The sequence below is a fragment of the Mauremys reevesii genome, linkage group 25 (genome assembly GCF_016161935.1).
Source record: "Mauremys reevesii isolate NIE-2019 linkage group 25, ASM1616193v1, whole genome shotgun sequence".
In the NCBI taxonomy this organism is placed as follows: domain Eukaryota; kingdom Metazoa; phylum Chordata; order Testudines; family Geoemydidae; genus Mauremys; species Mauremys reevesii.
In genome coordinates, this window is record NC_052647.1 from 10,260,439 (window position 1) to 10,286,315 (window position 25,877).

General features: G+C 60.8%; 1 protein-coding gene across 19 annotated transcripts in view; it reads right to left on the reverse strand.

Annotated features, from left to right (window-relative positions):
* The window catches only part of NFIX (nuclear factor I X), a 211,685-nt gene that overhangs the window by 56,142 nt on the left and 129,666 nt on the right, over positions 1-25,877 (reverse strand). For 18 of the 19 annotated variants that reach the window (XM_039513970.1, XM_039513957.1, XM_039513961.1 and 15 more), the window contains one exon: positions 25,296-25,827. In XM_039513970.1, coding sequence (XP_039369904.1) covers positions 25,296-25,713 — 418 coding nt within the window. In that variant the 5' untranslated portion in view covers positions 25,714-25,827. The remainder of the gene's footprint in view (positions 1-25,295; positions 25,828-25,877) is intronic. The other variant, XM_039513968.1, reaches the window with a different exon arrangement.

Below are 25,877 nucleotides of genomic sequence, written 5' to 3' on the forward strand. Positions count from 1 at the left end.
GTCAGGGGTGGATACAGGGGTGTCAGGGGTGGATGGGTAGAAGGGGGTGTCGGGGCGGATGGGCAGAAAGGGGGTGTCGGGGGTGGGTTGGTAGAAGGGGGTGTCGGGGGTGGATACAGGGGGGTGTCGGGGGTGGGTTGGTAGAAGGGGGTGTCGGGGGTGGATACAGGAGGTGTTGGGGGTGGATTGGTAGAAGGGGTGTCGGGGTGGATACAGGGGGTGTCGGGGTGGATGGGTAGAAGGGGGTGTCGGGGCGGATACAGGGGGTGTCGGGCGGATGGGCAGAAGGGGGTGTCGGGGTGGGTTGGTAGAAGGGTGTCGGGGTGGATACAGGGGTGTCAGGGGTGGATGGGTAGAAGGGGTGTCGGGGCGGATACAGGGGGTGTCAGGGGGTGGATGGGTAGAAGGGGGTGTCGGGGCGGATACAAGGGGTGTCAGGGGTGGATGGGTAGAAGGGTGTCGGGCGGATGGGCAGAAAGGGGTGTCGGGGTGGGGGTAGAAGGGGTGTCGGGGATGATGGATACAGCGGGTGTCAGGGTGGATGGGTAGAAGGGGGTGTCAGGGGATGGATACAGGAGTGTGGGTGGGGTGGGTTGGTAGAAGGAGGTGTCGGGGTGGATACAGGGGGTGTCAGGGGTGGGTTGGTAGAAGGGGTGTCGGGGTGGATACAGGGGGTGTCGGGGTGGATGGGTAGAAGGGGTGTCGGGGCGGATACAGGGGTGTCGGGCGGATGGGCAGAAGGGGTCCGGGGTGGGTTGGTAGAAGGGGGTCGGGGCGGATACAGCGGGGTGTCAGGGTGGATGGGTAGAAGGGGTGTCGGGGCGGATACAGCGGGTGTCGGGGCGGATACAGCGGGTGTCGGGGCGGAGGGCAGAAGGGGTGTCGGGGCCGCCGCCTCCCGCTCCCCGAATCAGGCCCTTCGCCCCGTTTTCTCCCCTTTGACCCCCCCGGCCGCTCGCCCAAGCAGCCCAGGCTGCCCCAGTCAGTGCCACTGGCCCACGGGCCCCGGGGGGTGCAGGGCCCCCGAGGAGGGAGCGGGGGAGGGCGCCTCAAGGGTTAACGAGCTTGTTCCCCTCCCCTCCCCCGCAGCCTGTTGCTCTAACCTGGGGCCCTGTTGACACGGATTAGGCTGCGGGGTCAGGGGTCGCGACCTCGACAAGTGGAGCGATAAAGCGGCACGTGGCGGGCGCGGGGCGGGGGCGGGATGAGCCAGGGGCCCACAGCCCCTGCCCTGCCCACGCTGCCCTGGCCACCAGCCAGCGCTGAGCGGGGAGCGGGGCCTAGTGGTTAGAGGGGGGGGGCTGGGAGCCAGGACGCCTGGGTTCTACCCCGGCTCTGGGAGGGGAGCAGGGCCTAGTGGTTAGAGGGGGGGCTGGGAGCCAGGACGCCTGGGTTCTACCCCGGCTCTGGGAGGGGAGCAGGGCCTAGTGGTTAGAGGGGGGGCTGGGAGCCAGGACGCCTGGGTTTCACTCCTGATTGGCTGGGTGTCACTACCTAAGCCCTGGTCCCTCCCTGTGCCTTAGTTTCCCCTTCAGTAAACGAGGGGATGACGACACTGACCCCGATCGGCACCAGATGCCGATGTGGTCGAGCACCAGCCCAGCTGGTCTCTGCCCCCAACCCCCTGCCGGCTGCCAGTCCAGAGTCACCTAGCGCCGGCTCTGCCTCTGCTCCCTCCCGGCCAGCCTGAGCCCCCGGGGCCGCCACGGCCAGCCCAGCCCAGAGCCAGCCTGCTCCCAGGGCTCATGCACTAACCGCTCGCCAGGCCACGGGTAAACTGAGGCAGAGAGACGGTCTGACTTGCCCAAGGGTTCCCCATGACCAGGTGACAGGGCTGGGAACAGAGCTCAGGAGTCCTGACTCCCCACCCCCCACTCGACCTGCTAGACTCCACTGCCCTCCCAGAGCGGGGGACATCGCCCAGCGCCCCCCCCCCCCCCGACAGCTCTGAGCACTAGGGGGCACTTCCTCAGCCCAGTCCCCAGCAAACCAGTGTCGACCCCCCCAGGGGCTGCTCAGGGACAAGCTCCCTCCTGCCAGCCTGGGCAAAGACCCCAAATAATGGATCACCCTCCCGACCCGCAGCCCCCCGCTAGCCACCGCTGCCGGTGCCCCTCACTCCCGACCCGCAGCCCCCCGCTAGCCACCGCTGCCGGTGCCCCTCGCTCCCGACCCGCAGCCCCCCGCTAGCCACTGCTGCCTGTGCCCCTCACTCCTGACCCGCAGCCCCCCGCTAGCCACTGCTGCCGGTGCCCCTCACTCCCGACCCGCAGCCCCCCGCTAGCCCAGCGCTGCCGGTGCCCCTCACTCCCGACCCGCAGCCCCCTGCTAGCCACCGCTGCCGGTGCCCCTCACTCCCGACCCGCAGCCCCCGCTAGCCCAGCGCTGCCGGTGCCCCTCACTCCCGACCCGCAGCCCCCCGCTAGCCCAGCTCTGCCGGTGCCCCTCACTCCCGACCCGCAGCCCCCGCTAGCCACCACTGCCGGTGCCCCTCACTCCCGATCCGCAGCCCCCGGTTTGCCACCGCTGCCGGTGCCCCTCACTCCCGACCCGCAGCCCCCGCTAGCCACCACTGCGGGTGCCCCTCACCCCCGCCCCGCAGCCCCCGCTATCCCAGCGCTGCCGGTGCCCCTCACTCCCGACCCGCAGCCCCCCTTGCCCCTGAGCGGAGACACCCTGTGGTGCTAGATACCGAAACTGCCAGGTTGGGTACTTGTGATGGGGGCAGATGCAGGTGCACTGGGGTGCCGGGTGCGAAATGACAACACTCTTGGCTAACCCCCGCATTTCACCCCCTAGCGCCCACCCGCAAGGCTGGCTCAAGAGCCCCAGCCGTCTCCAACTCAGGGCAGGACCCCAACCCCCAACTTTGCACCAAGAACGTGGTGTCTCCTTTCCTGGGCCGTCACCCCCCTGCCAACGCGCAGCCCCCACTAACCGTGTTCAGGTGCCCCCCTCGGGGGCGGGGGGCTCGGGCACTGGCACGGCAGGGGGGGTGAATTCACAGATTCCCCAGGGGGTGACGGTGCTGGGGTGGGGGGCTGGAGACAAGGCCGGTCGCTGTGGGTCTCGGGGGCTGCTGGGTGCGTAGAGGGGGCAGCGCAGTGGGGAGGAAGGATGTGGGGGGCAAGAGGGGACGGACAGTCCTGGCATTTTTTTGCACTAGCACAAGGGGTTTTAACATTGTCTCACCCAAGCCCCAGCGCCCCCCCCAGCACAGCGCCCCCTAGTGCTAGGCTGGGGCAGTGGGTCAGCACTGAGGGGGGGAGCCCCAGTGCCCCCCCCGCACAGCGCCCCGTAGTGCCAGGCTGGGGCAGTGGGTCAGCACTGAGGGGGGGAGCCCCAGTGCCCCCCCCGCACAGCGCCCCGTAGTGCCAGGCTGGGGCAGTGGGTCAGCACTGAGGGGGGGAGCCCCAGTGCCCCCCCCCGCACAGCGCCCCCTAGTGCCAGGCTGGGGCAGTGGGTCAGCACTGAGGGGGGGAGCCCCAGTGCCCCCCCCGCACAGCGCCCCCTAGTGCCATGCTGGGGCAGTGGGTCAGCACTGAGGGGGGGAGCCCCCTACCCAGCCCCCCAGCACAGCGCCCCCTAGTGCCACGCTGGGGCAGTGGGTCAGCACTGAGGGGGGGAGCCCCATACCCAGCCCCGCAGCACAGCGCCCCCTAGTGCCACGCTGGGGCAGTGGGTCAGCACTGAGGGGGGGAGCCCCCTACCCAGCCCCACAGCACAGCGCCCCCTAGTGCCACGCTGGAATTTGTGGCGTTATCCCCAAGGGGAACATCCCCCAAATCCGCTCCCCTCCCCCCTCCCAGCAGACCCCGCCTGTCGCCGGCAGAGCTCAGCAGAGGGGACGTGCGCCCGAGCCCCCAGCGCCAGGGGATCTCTGCCTGCGTCACCGGGGGGGCACTGGGGAGCCCCGCACGGGACACTGCGGCCACTTCTGGGGGACGAGGTTTGAGAGGGACATTGCCAGGCCAGAGCCGCCGCACGGCTCGAGGGCTGGGGAAAGCTCCCCCGGGCCCTGCCAGCAGCGAGAGGGGCCCGGCCCGCAGGGCGTCAGCTCTGGCCCATGGAGCAGAGCCGGGGGGGCGAAGGGTCCTGGGGGCCAGCGCAGAGGAACAGCACAAGACCCAGGGCTGGAGGCGAAGGCAGCCCCGGCCCAGTGACAGCCCCGGGGCCGGGCGGGCGATGAGCCGGCGGAACAGCCCCCGGGAGCGGGGAGCCCCCCTCGGCTCGGCCCCAGGCCCAGCCCCAGCCCCGCTCAGGAAGCAGCGTGAGCCCCGGCGGGCCCGGGCCTGGCTGGCTCTGGCCTGTCTCCCAGCCGCCCCGGCTGGGCCATCGCGAGCGGGACCCGACCCCCGGGCTGCAGGGAGGGGCCTCGCCCGCCCCTCTGGACTCCCAGCCGGCCCCCGGTGGAGCCCAGCAGCTGCTGCTCGGGGAGCCGAGCGAGAGGCCCCCGATGGCCCCAGATGGCCGCTGGGGGGGGGGCAGGGTTGGGCAGAGCCTCAGCTCAGGACCTGCTTCCTAGCAGGGGCGGGGAGGGGCTGAGCGGCTGCCGGCTGCCTTGTGGGGTCAGGGGAAGCTCGGTTCCCTCTGTCCCCCCCCGCCTCCCTCAAAACCTGCCCCCCCCCGCTGGGCTCCCCCAGACACACCGGCCGAGCGAGCCCCCTGCACCCACCCTGCACCTGCTGCACCCGCCTGCGCCCGCGCTCCCTCGCCAGCCGCCCCTGCCTGTGGCTCCGCATGCAGCAGCCTGCAGGGTCCTTGCGCTGGGCAGGGGGGCTGGGAAATACCCCCCCCCCGCTGGCCTCCCGGCAGGCGCCGACCTGCTAATGAAGGGGAATTTTCTGCCCCGAGTCGAAAGGGGACAAGCAGCAGAAGCCAAAACCCACCTCCCCTGGCACCCAGCAAGCTCCAGCCTGCGCCGCCAGCCCAGAGCCCCCCCTCCGCCCACTGCTCCGCCAGCCCCGAGCCACCCCTCCGCACACTGCTCCGCCACCCCAGAGCCCCCCCTCCGCCCACTGCTCCGCCAGCCCAGAGCCCCCCCTCCGCCCACTGCTCCGCCAGCCCAGGGCCCCCTCCGCCCACTGCTCCGCCAGCCCAGAGACCCCCCTCCGCCCACTGCTCCGCCACCCCAGAGCCCCCCCTCCGCCCACAGCTACGCCCCCCCAGAGCCCCCTCCGCCCACTGCCCGCCACCCCAGAGCCCCCTCCGCCCACTGCTCCGCCAGCCCAGAGACCCCCTCCGCCACTGCTCCGCCACCCCAGAGCCCCCCCTCCGCCCACTGCTCCGCCAGCCCAGAGACCCCCCTCCGCTCACTGCTCTGCCACCTGGCCTGGCAGCAGCGGCTCTGCCCAGCGGGGCTCGCAGGGGCCGCTGGTCTGGAACGAGCATCAGAATCCCAGGGGAGAGCCCCCTTCCCCCAGGGCCTGGGGGGTTTGGGGAGGGAACCCAGGTACTAGTGGGAGGTCAGGGGTGTAGCCTCTGCTGTCCCATCCATGGCCCCCTGCACAGCTCTGCCAGTGCCCTCACTCCTGCGCCGCCGCCCCCCCCCCCCCGCTAAAACATCCAAATGGCGACGTCAAGCCAGGCTGGGTCTGCACCGGGAACCGGGAACCAGGAGGGTCTCACTCTCCGTGCCCCTTGGATCACGCAAACTGGTAGATCCGAGTTCTTTCCCCAGCCGTACCCTGGCCAGGACGTTACCCCCCATCCCCACAACAGCCCAGCATCAGAACCTGCCTAAAGAATACACCGACTTCAGAAAATACCACGACAAAACTAATACAAATACCACCTTAACAGGGAAGGCTCCAGCTTTCAATGGAGCCGTCCCAGACTAACCACTGCCATACAATGTAAAGCACCAACTTGAAGAAACTACCGCCTTCAGCATCTTTCTGAAATAAAAATACCACCGTAAACAACTAAAATACCACCTTAAAATAATAAAATACCATCTTAAAGTACAGTCTTAAATTAATAAAATATCACCTCAAATTGTATACCACCTATACAATTAAAAATACCACCCTAAAATACCTTCTTAGATGGATAAAAATAGCACCTTGACACAATATACCGCACTGAAATACCTCCTTAAATAAATAAAAATACTACCTTAAAAGAAAAAAATACTACCTTAAAATACCACCTTAAATAAAAATACCACCTTAAAATGCTGCCTTTAAAGAAATTAAAATGCCACCTCCAAAATTATTTTAAAAAACACCTTAAAAAAACCCGCACTTGAGCAGAGGGCACAGCCAGGCGGGGGGGGGGGGGTCGCAGATGTGCCCACTGTGCCATTTGAAGCATCTCAGCACGGGTCCTTTTGCAGCCGCTGGCTCGTCTCTGCCCCTTGCTGCTCTGCGGCCAGCCTGGCGCGGCTGCCCAGCAGCAGCCCTTGTGCCTGGCCGTGGCGAGGCCGCTGGGTTCAGACAGGGGCCTCTGAGCGCCGTGCAGAGACGCAGGGGGTCTCAGCTGGCACCGGTCGGCAGCAGAGCCGGGGCGCCTTGCCCAGCGCGCTGCCCCCCACCCATGTAAGCAGCTATCAGGAGAAACCTTTTCACGAGGAGGGGGGTGAAGCACTGGAATGGGTCACCTGGGGAGGGGGTGGAGTCTCCTTCCTTAGAGGGTTTTAAGGCCCAGCTTGACAAAGCCCTGGCTGGGATGATTTAGTTGGGTTTGGTCCTGTGTTGAGCAGGGGGTGGGACTAGGTGACCTCCTGAGCTCCCTTCCAACCCTGCTAGTCTCCGAGTCTCTGATTTCGGGTGCCAAGCAGGGTGGGACTGGGGCAGCTACACAAACGCCAGGTTCCAAAATTCAACACAAACTTTACTAGAGACCCACCTCCCAGGCTCAGCCCGAGCCACACCCCAGTTCCCACACGCCGAACGGTGCAGCTGGACTACTAAGCACGGGTCAGGCCTTCTGGGCCGGGGAAAAACGGGGCGTGGGGCTTCTCCAGCCCTGGGAATCTGGCAAGCCAGGTGGGCCGGTTCCTAGTGCAAACTGGAACGGGCTCAGGGCCGTTCTCTGGCCTGGCAGATCTCTGGCCTTCGTATCTGGGAAGTGAACAATCCCTGGCTGCCCTGCTCTCCAAGCTGAATGCAAACCTGGGAGCTGGGACGCCTGGCAGGGGGGCACAACGGATGGGATCTCGGACACCCCACCCCGATGCCCAGCCGGGGTTCAGGCGTCCCTGCTCGGCACGGCCGGGTTAGGAGATGTAGCTGTGAGGGGCGGGAGGTACTGGTACTCCACTGGCCAGCGACACCTGGCAGCGCAGCCGAGGGGACAGAGCTCTGGACTGGAACTCATGAGACCCGAGACTATTCTTGGCTCGGCCACTGGCCTGCAGGGTGACTTCAGGCAAGTTGCTGCCCCACTCTGTGCCTCGGTTTCCCCACCTGCCCCCTTTGTGATGTGCTTGAGCCCTGCAGCTGCTCAGAGCAAGGTCTGAGCCCCGGAGAGAACGCCCCTGACGCACACGCTTGCGCGGGCACCGCTCTCCCTGTTCCGCTGAGAGCCGAGCTAGCAGGGAGCCCGTCTGCTCCGGTGCCCGTGGCATTCCAGGGCCGCAGACGGTGCATCAGGTGGCGGGGGCAGCTGCTCGCCCGGGAACTCTCCGGGGGCCGTGTTCTCGCCACGCACCTCCGCTGGCAGCCGGCGTGCCCTGGGAAAGGGGCCGCCCACTAAGAGAGCAGCGAACACCTGCTAACAGCCCAGCTCCTGCGGCGCGCCAGGGCACGGCCCGAGGAAAGAGCCCCAGGAGGGGAGCTGACGCCCAGCCAAGCAGAAAAATACACAGGCCCAGGCCCAGGAAAGCAGGGGGCGGCTGGGGAGCAAAGGGGGCAGCAATGTGGGGGCTCGGCCGAGGAAGGTTTGTGTGTGAGACACGCACAGATGGGGGGGGGGTTGTGTGTCTCAGCAGCTGTACGTGTGCACGCGTGACTCTGCACATGTGTCTCCACCCCGTCGCTCCTCAGCCAGCGCGTGGTGCCTCTGCCCCGCTGCGGCTTTTGTCTCTGTCTTTGCGGGTGTTGGCACGCGGAGCCCTGTGCCAGAACACGTGACGTTAGCGTGTTAGCGCGTGTGGTGGGCATTTCTCTCCATGGCATCTCTGTGTCCGTGTGGGAGGTACCCCGGGGGGATACTGCCCCCTCTTCCGTACAGCTCCCAGCCCAGACTCCATCCGCCCCCAGCCTCACACTCCCCCAAAGGAGACGTCGTTGCTTGGGTGACGCATGGCACTTGTGAAGCCTGGCTCTGAAATGCACCCCCTGGACTTTCCCCTGCAGGTGGCCGGTCCGGCTCCAACCCTGGTGGGCGCTTCTGAAAGTCGCCCTTTGTCTCGGGCGGAGGGAGGTGAACCAAGCTGGCTGGATCTCCGTCCAGCTCCCAGCAGGACAAGGCAGCCGAAACCCCACATCCCTGCAGCAGCTCTGCCCTGAGAGACACACGGACCCTTCCACCCCTGGGCTCCCGAGCCAGCCCCTTTCGCCAGCACATCCCTGCTTCCAATCATGTTCTTAAAGTGACACCTGCTGCTTCTGAGACTGCCCCTGACGCTGGGCATTTCCAAGCGCCTCTCGCGGTGTCATTTCTTTCAGGGCCCAGAGAAAGCTCTGTGGGGCAGCCGATCGCTAAAGCACCAGGCCGGCCCCGCACAAACTGCCCGGTGCGCTAACCACGGTCACCACCCCAGCTCTGTGAGGCACCTTCGGGGGGGCCGGGGTTCATTGGGGAATGCACAGAGAATGAATGGCAGGGATCTTCTCTAGACAATATTCTTCTTTCTGCTTTGTCAGTAGCCCCCACACAAGAGAACCCACAGCCCCACGTGCTCAGGGGGCCGCTTTCATCACATCTCTACAGGAGTAGAGCAAACAATCATAACTTGTAGGAGGGGGCCAGACGGACAGAGAAGCAACAGCTCTGCTTTGCATCTCCATTGACATGGGGGTAAATCGGGTGTCACCCCACTCAAGCCAAGGAAGGTCTCCCCAGATTAAGCCTAGTGTGAAACGAGATCAGAATCTGCCCCTATGCTTCATTCCTATCTCATGCTGGTTAAACACACACAATTCGTTAGCTTCGAGGCCGAGGGTCCTAAAACACCCAATGCAAAGGTTAGATCAGATCCTAGATACAGATTTAACCCGTAGCGGCTTTTCGTGGCGTTCGAACGAGATATTGAGCCACCTTGTCAGAGCTGTTCCCATCCGGAATATCAGCAATTCTGTGCCATGATCCTACTGGGCTACATTTGTGGATCGATTTGGATACAGGACACCTCATGCTACAGAAAGGCGAAGGATTTTGCATCAAGTGGGCCATATCTTTTGTGTTACAAATTATTTCTATGGGATGGTAAAAAAGGGATCAATAATACGTACCAGTACACAATGGCAGCATTCTAACAGAGAGAGGATATTTTTGTACCATACCATAGAAATATTTTGTAACACGAAAGATATGGCCAGCTTATAGACATAAGATTTATGTTATATAGAGATAATATATAAATCAAATAAATAGATATACACAGTTTTGCTGAAATCTAAACTTTTCATGAAAACGTCAATTTCAATGACATTTTTATGAGGAAGTGTCAAAACGAATCAGTTCAACTTTCTTGTTTCATTTTAATAATGATGAAACATTTTCTTTCAACTTTATTTCCCTTCATGTCATGTTGGCTTTTCTAGTCTATTAAAATATTAGATTTAATACTGTAGCAGAATGTTTCAACATCACCAACATGAAACCTTATCGAAATTAAACAATTCAACATTATTTAAGCAAAACATTCTGATGTTCCTGAACTGAATTTTTTTGGCCTTTCTGCACCACAAGAAATTGCAATTATCCAACTTTTACATTCTGATTCAGAACAAAAACAATTTTTGGAACGTCAGAACTTCCCGCCGAACGAAAATTCTGTTTTTCAGACCGCTTTAATTTCTCTCTCTCTCTCTCTCACACACACACACACACACAGTACATGAGGTAGGTATTATATCATATGATTCACAGCTTTTGTCTCAGACTTGTGATCTGTATTAGATTCCAGAGGCAGGATCTACTGTATCGAATTCCTGGTCCATTTACCGCCACACTCGTGGCTTTGAATTGTGTCGGCGTTCTCAGGCCGGACTGGATTCTCACGAGACGCACGGCAGCATTATTGTCTGCCGTGGTTTTTTCAGATGGCGATTTCATACCTGCAGCCCGTGTTTCGATCAGCGGCTGAGGCTGCCGCCTGGGCTCGTAGGCTGATTTCGTGCCTGGAAGCCAGGGCGCGTGCGGAGCACGTCGGCAGGGTACCGGGCTAGACGGTAACTTGCCACGCTCAGCATTATTGTGGCTTATTCCTGGATGTGCCCAAAGGTATACTTGGAACTTTAGAAGGCGAAAGGTTCTACCTTAAAGAACCTAATAGCCTGACTCTGCAAACATTTCCCACCCAGATGGATGGAACTCCTCACCCCAGGGAGCACTACGCCTGGCAGGAAGTGCTGGACCAGGACCGGCTTACGTTCGGGATGATACTAATGCCGGGCCTTGCTGTACACCTGGCAAAGACAGAGCCTGACCCTGCCATGCTCCTGTACTCCAAAGCCACCGCAGTGGCATTCAGGTGTCCCACCCTGCCTGCCTGACCAATCGACCCAGCACTGGCCTGCTGCAGTCAGATGCGCCCGCGACGCGAGGGTGGCGACGGAAGCTACCTGGCTCTCCCACCATGCCGCCGGCGTGGCCCAGGCCTGGCGCTGCCGCGCCGAGCGGCTGAACTTAGCCCTGGATGGAATGGGCTGATCGTCAGGGAGCATCCAAGGATGGCAACGGGACCTGCAGACGCTCTGAAAACCAGCCCATTTTATTCAGGTGTCTCACTCAAAGCCCCCACGTTCGACCTACGGAAAACCAGGGACTAGTGCTCAGAAGGGCATCACCCGCTCAGGTGGCGCCGGAGGGCCAAGCGGCTCCAAGCTCCCAAACCAGCAGAACCCGCCTATCTCGGGCCCTGCATCTTCAAAACGCAGCCAGTGAGATTCAGGAGCTGTCGGGCCCAGGGGAAAACCTGGCCCTTGCTTAGGAGTCTACGGGGAGCAGGGCTCTCGGGCAGATTCAGCCCTGACTTTAGAGGCTGGGAAATCTGGCCCCAATGGGGCCTTTTACCCAGACATCTGAGCATCCGCAAAGCCCGGCCGATGCCCAGGGGAGTCGCTCCCCACTCCCCAGATCCAGCCCATGGTGCTCCTGGGACGACGCTTAGCAAGTTCGGCTGCAAAGTCCGGAGTTAAGGCAATTGACAGAAGTGAGCTGAAACGTACGCAGTGCTGTAGCCTACGGCGTACGCCCAACACAGGGCCCGTGTGCACATCTCTAGACATACGCACACTGCACAGAGGCCCGGAAGAGCACCAGAAAGGGGTCCGGGGTTCAGAAAAGCTGACGGAAATGGGCTGGTTCAGTCTGGAGAGGCCGGAGGGGGCTGATAACTTTCTGCCCACAGGTGAAGCTGGTATAAAGAGGGACGGGGATCAATTGTTCTCCATGGCCACGAGGGCGGGACAAGGAGCAATGGGCTTCATCTGCAGGGAGGGAGCTGGAGGTTAGACATTCGGGGAAAGTTCCCAGCTCCAGGGCTGTGAGCACTGCCCAGGTGACGGAGGCCCTGGCGGGGAGGTTTTGAAGAGCAGGGCAGACAAACCCGTCAGGAACTGGTTTCTTTGGTCCTGTCTCGGTGTGATCTCGAGGTCCCTTCCCACCTGGCATTTCTCTAGCGACGAGCGCAGGCAGTTCTAGGCGCACACAGACCCTCAGGGCAGCTCATCACTGCAGCAAAAGGCGTGTCCTTAACGCAGGTTACACCAGCGGGGAAGGTGCACCAAGGGAGCTTTTAACTCGGGATCACGCCGAGGGGGACCAGACAGCAAGTGTGAAAAATCAGGACGGGGTGGGGGGTAATAGGTGCCTACATAAGACAAAGCCCCAAATATCAGGACTGTCCCTATAAAATTGGGACATCTGGTCACCCTATTCACGCCTACAGGGCGGATTGGGGTTGAACGTGAGCTGCCAGGTCTTCCGGCTATTTTAACCTTTGGCTGTTGGCAGTGACGTCCCGCCGAGATGTCTCCCTCCCCTTCCCCAGGTCTCTGATTCTCTGCTGGCCTCTGGCACAGGAGCTCCGTGGATTGCACCGGACACACGCCCGCTGAGGATCCGGCCCTGGGAACAGGGGCGGCTCTACCTTTTTGGCCGCCCCAAGCAGTCATGCGCGGGAGGCGCCCCGGAGCCGCGGGAGCAGCAGACCTCCCGCGGGCATGACTGCAGAGGGTCCGCTGGTCCCGCGTGGCTCGGCTGGACCCCGCGGCTGCCGCGGACGGTTCGCGGGTCCGCGGCTCGCTTGAGCTGCCGCAGTCATGCCTGCGGGAGGTCCAGCCGAGCCGCGGGACGAGCGCCCCCTCCGCAGTCATGCCTGCGGCAGGTCCAGTCGTCCCGGGGCTCCAGTGCACCTCCCGCAGGCATGACTGCGGCAGGTCCGCCGGCCCAGCCTGCCGCCCCCCCGGCTGCAGGGGACGGGCCGCTCCTCGGCTCGCAGCGGCAGGATGAGCTGGGGCCCCAGCCTTTTGCCGCCCCCTAGATTTTGCCGCCCTAGGCACCAGCTTGTTTTGCTGGTGCCTAGAGCCGCCCCTGCCTGGGAGGCCCAACTGTCTGCCGACTTTGGCAGTGGCACGTTCTACCAGACCCGGTGCGTGTTGCTGCAAGGTACAGAGCTGAGGAGTTAGACAAAGCGGCCGCACAATCCACTGTCACGATCTCAGCCCCACACTAAAAGAGAGCAAGTGCTGTGGCCCTCAGTGGCACGGAGAGGAAGGGGTTAACACCCAGCTCTTGATCTTAGCAAATGGCTCCCCAGATCTGGTGATTTTCTTGCAGCCCCAGCTCCTGGAGTCATGTGAGAATGCGGGAATTGCAGGAGACACGTCATAATCACGACCTAGCGCTTATCTAGCACTTTGAGGCCAGAGATCTCGAAGCTCTTTACAACGGAGGCAGGATCGTTAACCTCCATGTTACAGATGGGGAAACTGAGGCATGGACAAGTTTAATTATTTTTACTTCCAGAGAGAAAAGCCAACAAACCCCACAAACCCAGCAGTGAGGCCAGTCCAGGGCTGAGAGCTCCTTGGGGACTACCAGGGAGGGAGTGGCCTGGGGCTGGGGCAATCCACTCTGCTCCCCCAGCTCACCAGCCCCGGGAGCGGCCCAAGGGGTATCAGCTAAGAGCAAAGGGATGGACAGAGAGGTGGCGGCAGGCTGCAGAACGGCCGATTATGTGAGACACTAACCCAGCCCTGGGCATCTCACCAGAAAAGAAACAGCAGGGGACAATCCGGCCCTGGACAAACTAATCCAACAGGTCTTTGCAAGCTCGAAGCCGCAGTGCCCTGAAATATGACGCTCACCAGGCAAATTCCCGTCTCCTGGCACCGCAAAGAAAAACAAGGCTCCCTTGGCTATTTTTACAATTTGATGGATTTTTAAATTTAGCTGCCTGCTCCCAAGTGCTGGCTGGGCCTTCTAAAGAATTTGTCGGTTTTGTCCCTTTTCTTGGAAATTCACGCGGTGATAACGCAGCGTTCTCTCCACCCCCGCAGCCGGCGGAAGAATCAGGGATACAAACAGGATCTCAGTGCAGCCACCTCTCGCGATTTTATTGTGAGTCTTGCCATGGCTGGTGTTTCTCTAAAAGCCCCAGCTGCTGGAGTCATGCAATGATGTGAGAATCAAAGCTTTCATTACAAGTAAACTATAACAAGACTATTAATTCCCTAGCGCTTATCTAGCACTTTTCACCTGGCAATTTCCATGCGCGTTACAAAGGAGCATTGTCCCCACTGTACAGGTGGGGAAACTGAGGCATGGGAGGGCAAAGTGATTTGCCCAAGGTCACCCAACAGGCCAGTGGGAGAGCCGGGAACAGGACTTGGGAAAAGTTCACTCAGTCCCAACTTGGTCAGAGAGCAAACAAAGGGAACCCCTGATATATTATTTCTTAACATCATTGATTGTAAGGGGCAGACAGGACCCCTGTGAGCATCTAGTCATCTTTCCACATTGAGCCTGTCATGTCTAACTGCGGTGTTGCCCATGATCTCACTATCCTGTTTTTAAATCCCCAGCTCCTGGAGTCCTGGGATAAAGTGAGGATCTTGGCTTTCATCTAACAAAAACCAGATGTTTCTAGGCCTTGTCAGTGCAGAGAAAAGCTTGAAAATGTGAATTGGCTGCAGCTGTAAAGACCCAAACCCCAAAGGGAAAGAAAAATCCCCTCCACTTAATTATTTTTAAAGAAATCTCATGATTTTAACGCCAATCTTACAATTTTCTGCTGGGGAGTCCAGCGGCTGGGGCTGGGGCTGGGGCTGGGGCTTTGGCAGATCTGCCAGAAACATGGCCAGCCGGGACGGGTTTTAAGCATCTCGTTATTTTTTGTGGGCCTGACTCATGACTTTTGATCACTTGGTGCAGAGGACACGGGAGTTGGGGGCCCAGTCTCCGGCTCTCCCCTCCTGATCTCAGCGGCGCTTGCTTTCCACGGATCCAGAAGTACATTCCACCCACGAATGACTGATCAGCATTCGTGATAAAGAGGTGTGGCAGAATTCAGTTTGTTGTATCATTTTCGATAGCATGTGACTGTTTATTTTTAAGCCTTTTTTCTATTTTTTATCAATTTAACTGTTCACAGTTGTGCAAAATTACGAGTTTTAGCATTTTTCTTTTTGCATTTTCATCCATTTAAACGTTCAGAGTTGTGGGAGATCAGGGGGGGCCAATCGGGGGGGAGGGGGTGGAGCCCAATCAATAATTACAGGATGACAGGAGACGCTAAGATTCAAAGAGTTAAAGTTTTCTAACCGTTAAAACACCACAGTCCACATCTCCAAAGTCAATCTCCTTACAGCAAACTTTCCTATGTTCTCACGCAGCCGCCTCGGACCTGGCCTCGCTGCCAATCTCGAGGGTCGCTGACAAACATTTTTCCTGCGAAATCGACGCTTACTGACGCTTGCCGGGAAAAGTCAAATCCTTCCAAGTCTAAAGCGCCCACACGGCCACAACCCAATTCCTCTCATGCCCCCAGGAGCTCTCAATCCAGCAACCCGACTTCGATGTTGCCGTTAACATAATTGAACAAGAAAAGAAAACGAGCTTAGATTGAGGAACGAATAAAGCAAGCGGTTAGGGATCGAGAGCAGCACAAAAAATTCCAACCACAATTAATCTAATTTGTGTCAAATATAATTAATAGAAACCAACCCCCAGGTAATTCTATTAATGCAATAATGACACTGCTCATGTAAGTGGCATGGATCGTTCTCCCCCAGGCATTTGAAATGGACGGGGTAATTGCAGCTGAGCAGGAGAGGGATTTCTGCCGGATTCTCTAAAATTGCAGCACTTTTGATGCATTTTGAAGTCATGGAGGGGCATATTTGGTAAATCAACGCAAGTCCGAGAACGAGCTGTACTGGGGCCGGCCTGTCTGGTGAGCTGCACCTGCACAGATCTGGACGGCCGCTGCTACCCAATTTACACGTGGCGCAAAGTGCAGCAGAACGAACCAGGAAGACATTAAAATCCGACGATGTTACATCAGTGCAAACGAGAACAAAGCCGGGAAGGAAGTTTGTATCTCTTCAGCTCCTCCAAGCAGCCTGCCCCCAGCTGACAGAACCACCCCAGCTCCCAAACGCTGCAGGCCGCTGGGAGGGCGCGTTCCTGTTTAATAAATATTACGGCTCGTTTCCGACTCACTGGCTCCTGCGTGCGAGAAGGGGCAATCGGGGACAAGGGGGTTTCTCGGAAGGGCCGATCGGGACGGAGCTGCAGACCCACCCCACGAGCAGCGCTAATTTCTGAGTAAATATCCCACTGGACATTCAAAGGGACCAAGCCAGACTTCGATTTGCTCAGATCAAACGCGCCTCTGTCCTCATCGGCCCTTTGGAGAATCTGGTTCAGCGTCTCTCCGACACGGCCCCAGAGCCAACAGCCGGGCAAAAGGCAAAGCAGAAAAGCTTCTGGAAGCAGCACGGATTAGTGGGCCCGGATCTGGGCACCCCCCAACCTCAGCCCATGAACCAGGGGCTCGGGCTCAGGATCTGAATTCTGCAGCTTCGTCCCGTTTTCTCATTAGAATCTAGAATTGAGTCAAAGGCTCAGAGATGGGGGAAGGGGACTGAGCCCGGTAACAGGTCGTTTGGTTTCTCCAAGCAACTGAGGGGGCTGCGGACACGGAGCCCTGGGAACCCCATGGGTGGGGCCTGTTGGATCCCCCCGGATTTCGCTGCCTCCCCAGAACGGGACCGGGCAAAGCGCAAACAGTAGGGAGAGCTTTGTAAAACGTAACCAAAGGTTCTCAACGCAAACTGCGGGGCCACTGGCATCCCGGGTCTGGGTACTTTTCACCCCAGCTGCCCCAGTAATAGTCCTGGGGGCCGAAGACAGCAGGCGGGGTCGGCTCGGAGGAGATCTCCCTGCTCAAGGGAGCCCCCCCAAAGGGCAAGGGTGGGCCCGAGGTGCGGGAGGAGAGACGCTGGGCCCCGGGCGGCCGAGACCCCCCCCCCGCAGTGCTGACGGCCACGCGCCGGAGCTCAGGGCACCCGGGCCAGCTGCGCCGGCTGCATTCTGTACCATGCTCAGCGCCATGCTGGCCTGCGGCCCGGCCCCGCCCTGCCGAGACACGGGGCAGGACAGCGATCCCCAGAAGGGCGGTTCCCTGCCCTGCCTCTCAGGCTGTATTGCTGGGGGGCCGCCTGCTCCCTCCTTCCAAGGCCCCTGTTCTCCACAGTCCCCAGAGGCTCTGCAAACAATTAACCCCCCCAGCAGGGGACTGACCCCACCACAGACACAGCAGCAGGGAAAAGCCTAGTATTTCCCCCGCACTGCCTGGAGTCCTGATTCCCAGCCCCCGCCCCCCTTCTCAGCCCCACCCCTCCTCCCAGGGCAGGGAGAGAACCCAGGAGTCCTGACTCCCAGCCCCCGCCCCACTTCTCAGCCCCACCCCTTCTCCCAGGGCAGGGAGAGAACCCAGGAGTCCTGACTCCCAGCCCCCGCCCCACTTCTCAGCCTCACCCCCCTCCCAGGGCAGGGAGAGAACCCAGGAGTCCTGCCACTCCCTCCCCTCTGAATAGTAGAAGGCTCCTCCCTGGGCTCCCCCCTCCGCCCCAGACGGGCGTCACTTTGTGCCCAGCACTGATTCCTGGGTTTCACCCTCTGCTCTAAGCGGCGCGGTCCCACTGAGCCCCCCGAACAGACCAAGGGCTGCTTGGTTCCCCGGGCAGTTCTCGCCACCATCGCCAAGGTGGCCACGCTAAGGCAGCGTTACCCAGGTTCCCCGCGGAGCCCCACTCGTCGGCCTGCCCCACGGCCAGGGCACAGGCAGAGCCCCGGCTGTGGAAAGTGGGGGGGGGGCTGGATCGGGGTCCGAATGCAGATGGCGCTTTTCCCCACGCCGCCTCTGCCCTGGGTATCACAAGATGGCGGCAGCGTCTCCGCCGAGAGCCGCCGTGCGCCCTGTAAAGACGCCCGGTGCCAGGCACCGGTGTTACATCTTCCCCTCCTTCCGGCACCCAACTACCGGATCCCAAACCGTCAGGCCAAGGGTTTCAGAGCAGCCTATGGACACTGGCCAGGCCGCGCCAGGAACCGGAGGGTCGGGACGGGGGTGTCTCCTGGGGCTGTGGTGGCATCACGCTGGGTACCAGTCCTGGCTGTCTGGTAGGAGGGAGCATTGGCATCTCCGCTCCCCAAGCCTGGCCCATAACAAAGACCTGTCCATTACGCAGGCCGCCCGCAGCCGTGGCAGCAGCTCATGGAGGGCAAAGTGGAGTTCCCCTGGGTGGTGTTTTATTTAACGCCACTGGCTGGCCCCCGTACGAACGGGCACCGCTGGAGGGATGGTTCCCTAGGCAGGCGAGTCTCCCAGGAGCGTAGCCGGGATACACAGAGATGATCCACTCTCATGTGGGGACCATGGAGGTGAGCTTAGTCCCCCCATCCTGGAGTCACCTCGAGCCCACGGTCAGCGGGTCTGGAGCAGCAGGCGGCTAGAAGGCCTGGGATCAAGGGACAGGACTTCTGGAGACGCCAGCCGTTCCCACCCAGAGGGGACGTCCGGACTCAGAGCCCCAGAACGATCAGGTGCCAAGTCCCTGGCCACACAAGGGGGGTCCTCGGGCAGCTGAACAGTGACAGACGTGGCCGGCGGAAACGTCACTCGGCCAACATCAAACTGGGACCCCTGGGGGCTTGAGAAAGTGGAACTCAGTGACCTCCCCGCCCCCGGGGCCAGATCCCCGCTCTGCTGACACTAGCCGCACTTCCCAGCGACAAGCCTGGGGGCGTTCTGCCTTCGGCCCCACACAAACCCCACCGGGGCGACTCCAAACCAGTCCCACTGGCTGGCACGTGGGCCTGGGTCTTCACCCGCCCCGGGCGGCTGGACCTGCCTCTGATCTCACTGGCCCGGTTGGGCCGTTGGCGGCGGTTCTGGTTAACGTCCCGGGCGCAGAGCAGTGCAGGAGGTGGGTTAGTTAGCGCCGCTTCCGACCCGCAAAGCCCAGATCCCCACGCTACCGGCACAGGACGCTGAGCTGCAGCTGCAAAGCTCTCCCCTTACCCCAGGCCCCCCGCTGCCCCCCCCAGCCCAGCGCCGGGGGCGAGGAAGAGCAGGGATAACCCCCCCGGGGAGAAGGGGAGGGGCAGAGCCCTGCCTCGTGCTGGGAGGGCTCCCCCGGCACAGCCGGCCTCCCGCCTGCCTTGGGAATGAAAACAAACACGGAATAAAAGCCGGCTTTTGTGGCGCGGTGTTGACACGGCCGGGGCCTGTGAAAGGACCTTTCAAACTGGGCACCTAGGCAGGGAAAGCAGCCGAGCCCTGGCCGGGCAGCTGGCGCATCACACGTAGCGGCCGGGCCTCGGGACCATCGCACTGAGACTGCAGCCAGATCGTGCCAGGGCACAAGCCAGCTGGGTAGCAGCCCCCAGCTGTGCCCGGTGCCCTGCCAGACTCTGCCCGCCCTGCGCTGGGTAGCAGCCCCCAGCTGTGCCCGGTGCCCTGCCAGACTCTGCCCGCCCTGCGCTGGGTAGCAGCCCCCAGCTGTGCCCGGTGCCCTGCCAGACTCTGCCCGCCCTGCGCTGGGTAGCAGCCCCCAGCTGTGCCCGGTGCGCCGCCAGTCTCTGCTATCACTGACACAGGAGTTAATCTGGAGTCACTCCGCTGCAGTTAGGGCGACTCTGGTTTCATGCTGGGGGAAGGGGATGGCACCTGGCTCCCTAACGACTCCCAGGAGTGAGCGGGGCTCCCAGCCCATGCACTGGGGCTAGCAGAGGAGCCAGGCATGCAGGGTCGGGGCCAAGGGCAGATGGGAACGCAGGAGGGAGGAAGCGTGGCTCAGTGGTTAGAGCACTAGCCTGGGATGCCTCAGCTCAATTCCCTGCTCTGCCACCCCCTTCCTGGGTGACCCTGGCCAAGTCCCTTAGCCTCCCGGTCCCCGTCTGTAAGCCGGGGTGGGGGCACTGCCTGGTTAGGCCATCAAACGGCAGGGGAAGGGGCCTGGGGGCTGTGGTAAGCAGGCCTGGTAGCAACGGGCCGGTGGGGAGGGGGAACTTGGTGAAGGAAACGCCAGGCAATTCCCGCGCCAAGCGCCCGGCGCCCTGTCCAAGGCAAGCGGCCGCTGCGGGCAGCGGGTGAAGCTGCGACGGGTGCTGAGAGCCAGGCGGGAGGGCGGCGCGGACCCCACCCTAGAAACAAGCCAGCCAGGATCCAGGGCTCCCCCCGGCTGCGGAAGGGGGCTCCCTCCCACCAGCCCAGCCGGGCAGCAGGAAGGGCCCAGGGCGGGCGCCGTGCCCTGGGCACCGAGGGGCTCCGAGTGGACAGCTAAGGAGCCCGGCTCGGCGCCGGCACCACCCACCACTTTGCACCCTGGCGCCCGGCAAGCCCTGACGGGCTGAGCCTGCGCCAGCGGCTTTCCCAGAAACTGGCACCTGGGATGGCAGGTGGGGGTGGGGAAGAATTTGCTGGGGGGGATGGGCCAGGCGCCCAAAATCCCTGGCTAATGGTTCTCCCCACCCCACCCCGCCCTGCAAGAATTCGACTGGCAGGCGGGTGAGGCTGCACCCCAGGGATGGGCTGTCGGAGAGCTAAATAATGACAGCAGGACGGGCCCCCCCAGAGCTCTGGGCACACAGCGAGGGAACCAGGGGCACCGTCCCCCAGAGCTCTGGGCACACAGCGAGGGCACCAGGGGCACCGTCCCCCAGAGCTCTGGGCACACAGCGAGGGCACCAGGCACTGCCCCACCCCCAGCTCTGGGCTCGCAGCAAAGGTGCCAGGGGCACTGCCCCCCCAGCTCTGGGCTCGCAGCAAAGGTGCCAGGGGCACTGCCCCCCCAGCTCTGGGCTCGCAGCAAAGGTGCCAGGGGCACTGCCCCCCCCAGCTCTGGGCATGCAGCAGGGGAGGCCTCGGTTACACTGGGGTCTCCATTGTTCTAAGCTGAAGACGGGCACAGAGCTGAAGTGCTTTGCCCGAGGCTATGCAGTGAGTCAGTGGCAGGGTGGGAACCCAGGCGTCCTGCCTCCCAGCCCTGCCTCCCCGCTCTGACCACTAGACCCCGCTCTCCTCCCAGAGCACAGCTCAGCAGCTCACCGAACTGGGGCTGGGGGCTGCAGTTCAGCCCAGAGTCGGACACAAGGGGGGAACCCGTCTCCCAAGACCCCCGCAGAGCGACCAAAGCTGCTAGACCAACCCATTCACCAGCTCATTCCACGAGGCTCCCCCGAGAACACAGCACGTGAAGCATCATGGGACTCCTGAGGGGAACCCAGGAGTCCAAGGCAAGTCCAACGCGGCCCCACAGGAGGGAGGGACAGGCCAGAAAGCCCTGCTGTGAATCTAATCTGAGCCCCTGGACACCCCGGGCCATAGAGCAGCCCCAAGTCATAGCTGCCTGACCTAGAAAAGGTCCCGTCTGGGAGTAACTATTTCCGGGGGGCGGGGTGTGCGGGGGGAGTAGTGCCAGGGCTTAATTCCCTCTGCACCTCCTGTCCAGTCTGCTTCAGCCGCCAGCCACAGGATCTTCTCACACCCACCCTGAGTGAAGAGCCCCCTGTTAGCAAACTGCTGGTACCGAGAGAGAGACGGGGGGGGGGGGAATGGGGTTGGACAGAGCTAAAAAGAGGGGTGTGAACGGAGCTAGAGAGGTGGGTGTGAGCAGGCACCGACAGAGCAAGAGGGGTGTGAATGGAGGACAGGGCTGGACGGGGGTGTGATTTGAGCCCAGATGGGGTGTGAACGGAGCTAGACAGGCAGGTGTGAACAGGCACCGACAGAGCAGGAGGGGTGTGAACAGAGGACAGGGCTGGAGAGGGGTGTGATTTGAGCCCAGAGGGGTGTGATTTGAGCTACAGAGGCGGGTGTGAACAGGCACCGACAGAGCAGGAGGGGTGTGAACGGAGGACAGGGCTGGAGAGGGGTGTGATTTGAGCCCAGAGGGGGTGTGAATGGAGCTAGAGAGGCGGGTGTGAACAGGCACCGACAGAGCAGGAGGGGTGTGAACGGAGGACAGGGCTGGAGAGGGGTGTGATTTGAGCTACAGAGGCGGGTGTGAGCAGAGACAGACAGAGCTAGAATGAGGGGGGAGGTGTGAACTCGGGAGGGGCTGGGGGTGTGAACGGGGCCTGGATGGGGTGTGAATTGGGGCCACCAGACAGTGGTGCGGTTGGGGACAGGGAGCTCCTGCCTTCTGCTACCGACATGAAACCTCCGGGGGAGGTGTAGGCTCCCCACAGCTGCACACGCTGGCGCTGCTGGCCCTACTCAGCGCCGGCGCAGCGGGCGACCCCTCCGCACCCCAACGTCTAGGGCAATGGGCCCGGGCCGGCCCCGTGCGAACCAGGCCGGCGGGGGCTGGGCATCACGCGCTCTACATTCACGGTGGCATTTGAACAGCTGCCAAGATGCTCGGGCCCGAGGCCCCATCAGATCCCGGGTGGGTTACAGAGCCGGGGCTTTGCCTCAGGGGGCAGGTATCTCCTAATCCAGAGGCACAGGGGTGGAGGGAGCGAGGGCTGAGCCTCGCTGTGGGGAAATCCCTTCCCGGGTGCCCGGGGCTGGTGCCCCATGGGCAGGGGGCCAGAGGGGGGCGACTGAAGACAATCCGCATCCCAGGGATCCGGCTCCTCTCCCAGGCCCCTTGGAAGCGAGCGCGGCAGAAGAGAGGCACCGGTGGCCCCAACCCCCGCCTGCCCCCTGCAGAGAGAACGGCCCCATGGTTCACACACGCCAGCGGGTCGGCCCAGCAGCCCTCGCGGGCCGGGTGGGGACGGGGCAAACACAAAGCCTTCTCCCTGGTCTGTGAAACGAGGGGTGGAGGGACACAGGACCGATCCCCCCCGGGGCAGGGCCCATGGGGTTGGCACTGCCAGCTTCCCCCATGCCCCAACACACCCGGTGCCCCACGGCAGGTAGGCACTAAATGAACCCAGCCTCCACTGTGTTGCTCAGCAGGTTTTGTTTGCGAGACGCTGGGAAGGGAGTGCCCGGGCTGAGCGGGCAATGCCCAGACATCCCTGAGGGGGCACCCGTGGGTGCTGGGGAGCTGTGCGGGTGTGGCAGGACTGCAGGGGGGAAATGCATGAGTCTGGGGAATTGGGGTCATGTGTGTGTGCACGCATGTGCATGTGTTGGGGTTCCATGTGCGTGGGAATTGGGGGTCCTGTGTGCGCTGGGTTCTGTGTGCGCTGGGTTCTGTGTGCGCTGGGTTCTGTGTGCGTGTGTATTGGGGTCCTGTGTGCACTGGGTTCTGTGTGCGTGTGTATTGGGTTCCGTGTGCGCTGGGTTCCATGTGCACGTGTATTGGGGCCCTGTGTGCACTGGGTTCCGTGTGCGCGTGTACTGGGTTCCATGTGTGCCAGGTTCTGTGTGCACATGTATTGGGGTTCTGTGAGCACTGGGTTCCACGTGCATTGGGTTCTGTGTGCACTGGGTTCCGTGTGCGCGTGTATTGGGGCCCTGTGTGCACTGGGTTCTGTGTGCGTGTGTATTGGGTTCCGTGTGCGCTGGGTTCCATGTGCACGTGTATTGGGGCCCTGTGTGCACTGGGTTCCGTGTGCGCGTGTACTGGGTTCCGTGTGCGCTGGGTTCCATGTGCACGTGTATTGGGGCCCTGTGTGCACTGGGTTCCGTGTGCGCGTGTACTGGGTTCCATGTGTGCCAGGTTCTGTGTGCACATGTATTGGGGTTCTGTGAGCACTGGGTTCCACGTGCATTGGGTTCTGTGTGCACTGGGTTCCGTGTGCGCATGTACTGGGGTCCTGTGTGCGCTGGGTTCCGTGTGTATTGGGGTCCTGTGTGCACTGGGTTCCATGTGTATTGGAGTCCTGTGTGCTGAATTCCGTGTGCGTGTGTACTGGGGTCCTGTGTGCACTGGGTTCCGTGTGCGTGTGTATTGGGGTTCCATGTGCGCTGGGTTCCATGTGCACGTGTATTGGGGTCCTGTGTGTGCTGAGTTCCATGTGCCCACTGGGGTTCTGTGCGTGAGTGTCTGTTTGTATGTCAATGCTATGTGTGTGCATGCGCATGTTGAGCGTGTGTGTGCACACGCGTGTGCGGGGCAATTGCGTGTGTGGATCTACAAGCCTGACCTTTCCCTGTTTCATTTCATTTTGCGGGTTTGTTCTTTTTTTAAACTCACCCAAAGCCATGTGCAGGGGGCGGCTGGCAGCCTGCCCTCTCCATGCCCTGAGCGGCACGTCAGCGAGCTTGTGGTCCTACCAGCCCCAAGCACACAGACGCTGTCCTGGCGCACGCACACAAACCAGGGGGGAAACGGCCTCCTGGCAGGATCGGCTCAGGGAGGGCAGCGGGGGATATAAAATACAAACCACTCGGGAGACAGGAGCTCGCAAATTTGCGAAGAACCAGCAGGGCTAAAGAGCGGATCCTGCTCAGGTCTGCCCGTGTCCCTTTCTGTTCTCTGAAGACAAGCCCGCGAGAGAGAGCGGGGAAAGTTGGGATGCTGAGATCCAAGGAAAGGGAGGAGGAAAAGACAGAGAGAGACAAGAGGAAAGAGAAAAGGTCAGAGAAAGAAAGAGAGAAAAACAGAAGAGAAAGAAAAACAGAAAGAGGGAGTCACAGAAGGAACGAGAGGGGGAAAGAGGAGAGAAGCCACCAGAGGACAGAAGGGGAAAGTAAGAGAACGAGGAGGAGGAAATTCTGATCGATCTCTTCATTACAAGTTAGTTGAGCAAATGTAAAGACAGAATTACACTCCACCCCCCAGTCTGGATTTCAAACTGCAGCAAATTGGGCGTATCTGGGCAAAGGCTAAACATGAACCAGGCCCTTCTCTGTCAATTGGAGAGAAAACAAAACAAAACAAAACACAAAAATCGCAAAGGGAGGAAGTGAAGAACACACCACCCCACCCCCAAAGAAACACCCACTTTCAAAAAAATATATAATAAAATGGAGACAGAGGGGAAAATCTGAAAGACATAAAGTGTCTGGGGCAGGAACAAATGACAAGAGGGTTTGAAAAGAAGTGAGTAACTAACCCTCCGAGGGAGAGTGAGAGAACCGGCTTCCTGCCTGGGACAGTGCCCACTGAAATTGCAGGATTATTTCCACCGCCACACAGTGAAAAAGTGCCCAGCGCTGCCGAGTTGTATGTTCTGCGGTTCACATGCCATCGGTACAAACCCCCAAAACCCAGCCGACAAAAGAAAGCGACAAACTCCAGACGGGTTCTCGGTGCCCATCAAAGCGAAAGGGAAAGGAAAAATCCCCTCGGAATGAAATTGCGCTGCTTTCCCTCCCACATCCTGAGTCCTTTCTCTTCCCGGTTTTTTTTGGGTTTTTTTTAAAGTTGCCGTTTGCACAGTAGTGGGCATTTCACAGGCGTGTGCGCACAAGCACACATCCCCGTGCAAAACAGGGGGCTTTTCACCAGGGATCATGCGTATGAAGATGAGGGCAAGCTACCAACCACCCCAGATTGCCCAGACTCTTGAGGGTGCTGATGCCGAGGGTACATTTGCACGATAAACAACAGAGGCCAATTTGTTAATTACAGAGACAAATGTTCAAGGAGGGAATTAAAAAAAAAAAAGAGAGAGAAAGAAACAGCTCGATCCCTTGAACAATTCAGTCTCAAAACAAGCAGCAGTGATGGGGGACGGTTGTTAAGGGGGTGGGGGGTCATTGGACTTACCAGGAGTGTGAACAAAATACGCCAAGTAAAGATCCAGTTCTTTAATTGTGACTCCAATGTGGTGTGGCTGGACGCAGAGGCCGGGGTTGGAGCACTGTGGCGATTTGTACAACCGCTCCCCGTCAGTACTTTCGAGCGGGATCCCTTTGAATAAGATGACCATTACAAGATCCAGTCTCCAAACCTTGTCGGCCTGCCTCAGGCAGTCAATCCTGCGGATTTTGCCCTTCTGGTCCGGGTTGGAGAGGACGCAGCAGGGTGCTTTCTTACCGGTGATGGTCAGGACAAAATCCTCCCGGAACTCGGGGCGGATGTCTTTGCGGAGTTTGGCCAGTAGCCGCGATGCCCATTTCTGCTTGATCTCCGGTTTTTCCCCCAGCAGCTCATCCTTCACAGCGCGCTCCTCATCCTTGGACATCCGCTTCTCGTGCTTCTTGAAGTACTTTCGCTTCCGAGCTTGCAGGTTGAACCATGTGTAGGAGAAGGCACGCACATGAGGGAGGAGAGCTTCGATGAAAGGGTGGAATTCATCCTAGAGGGGTGGTGGAAGAGGGTGAAAAGAGGGAACGAGACAAAAGAGGG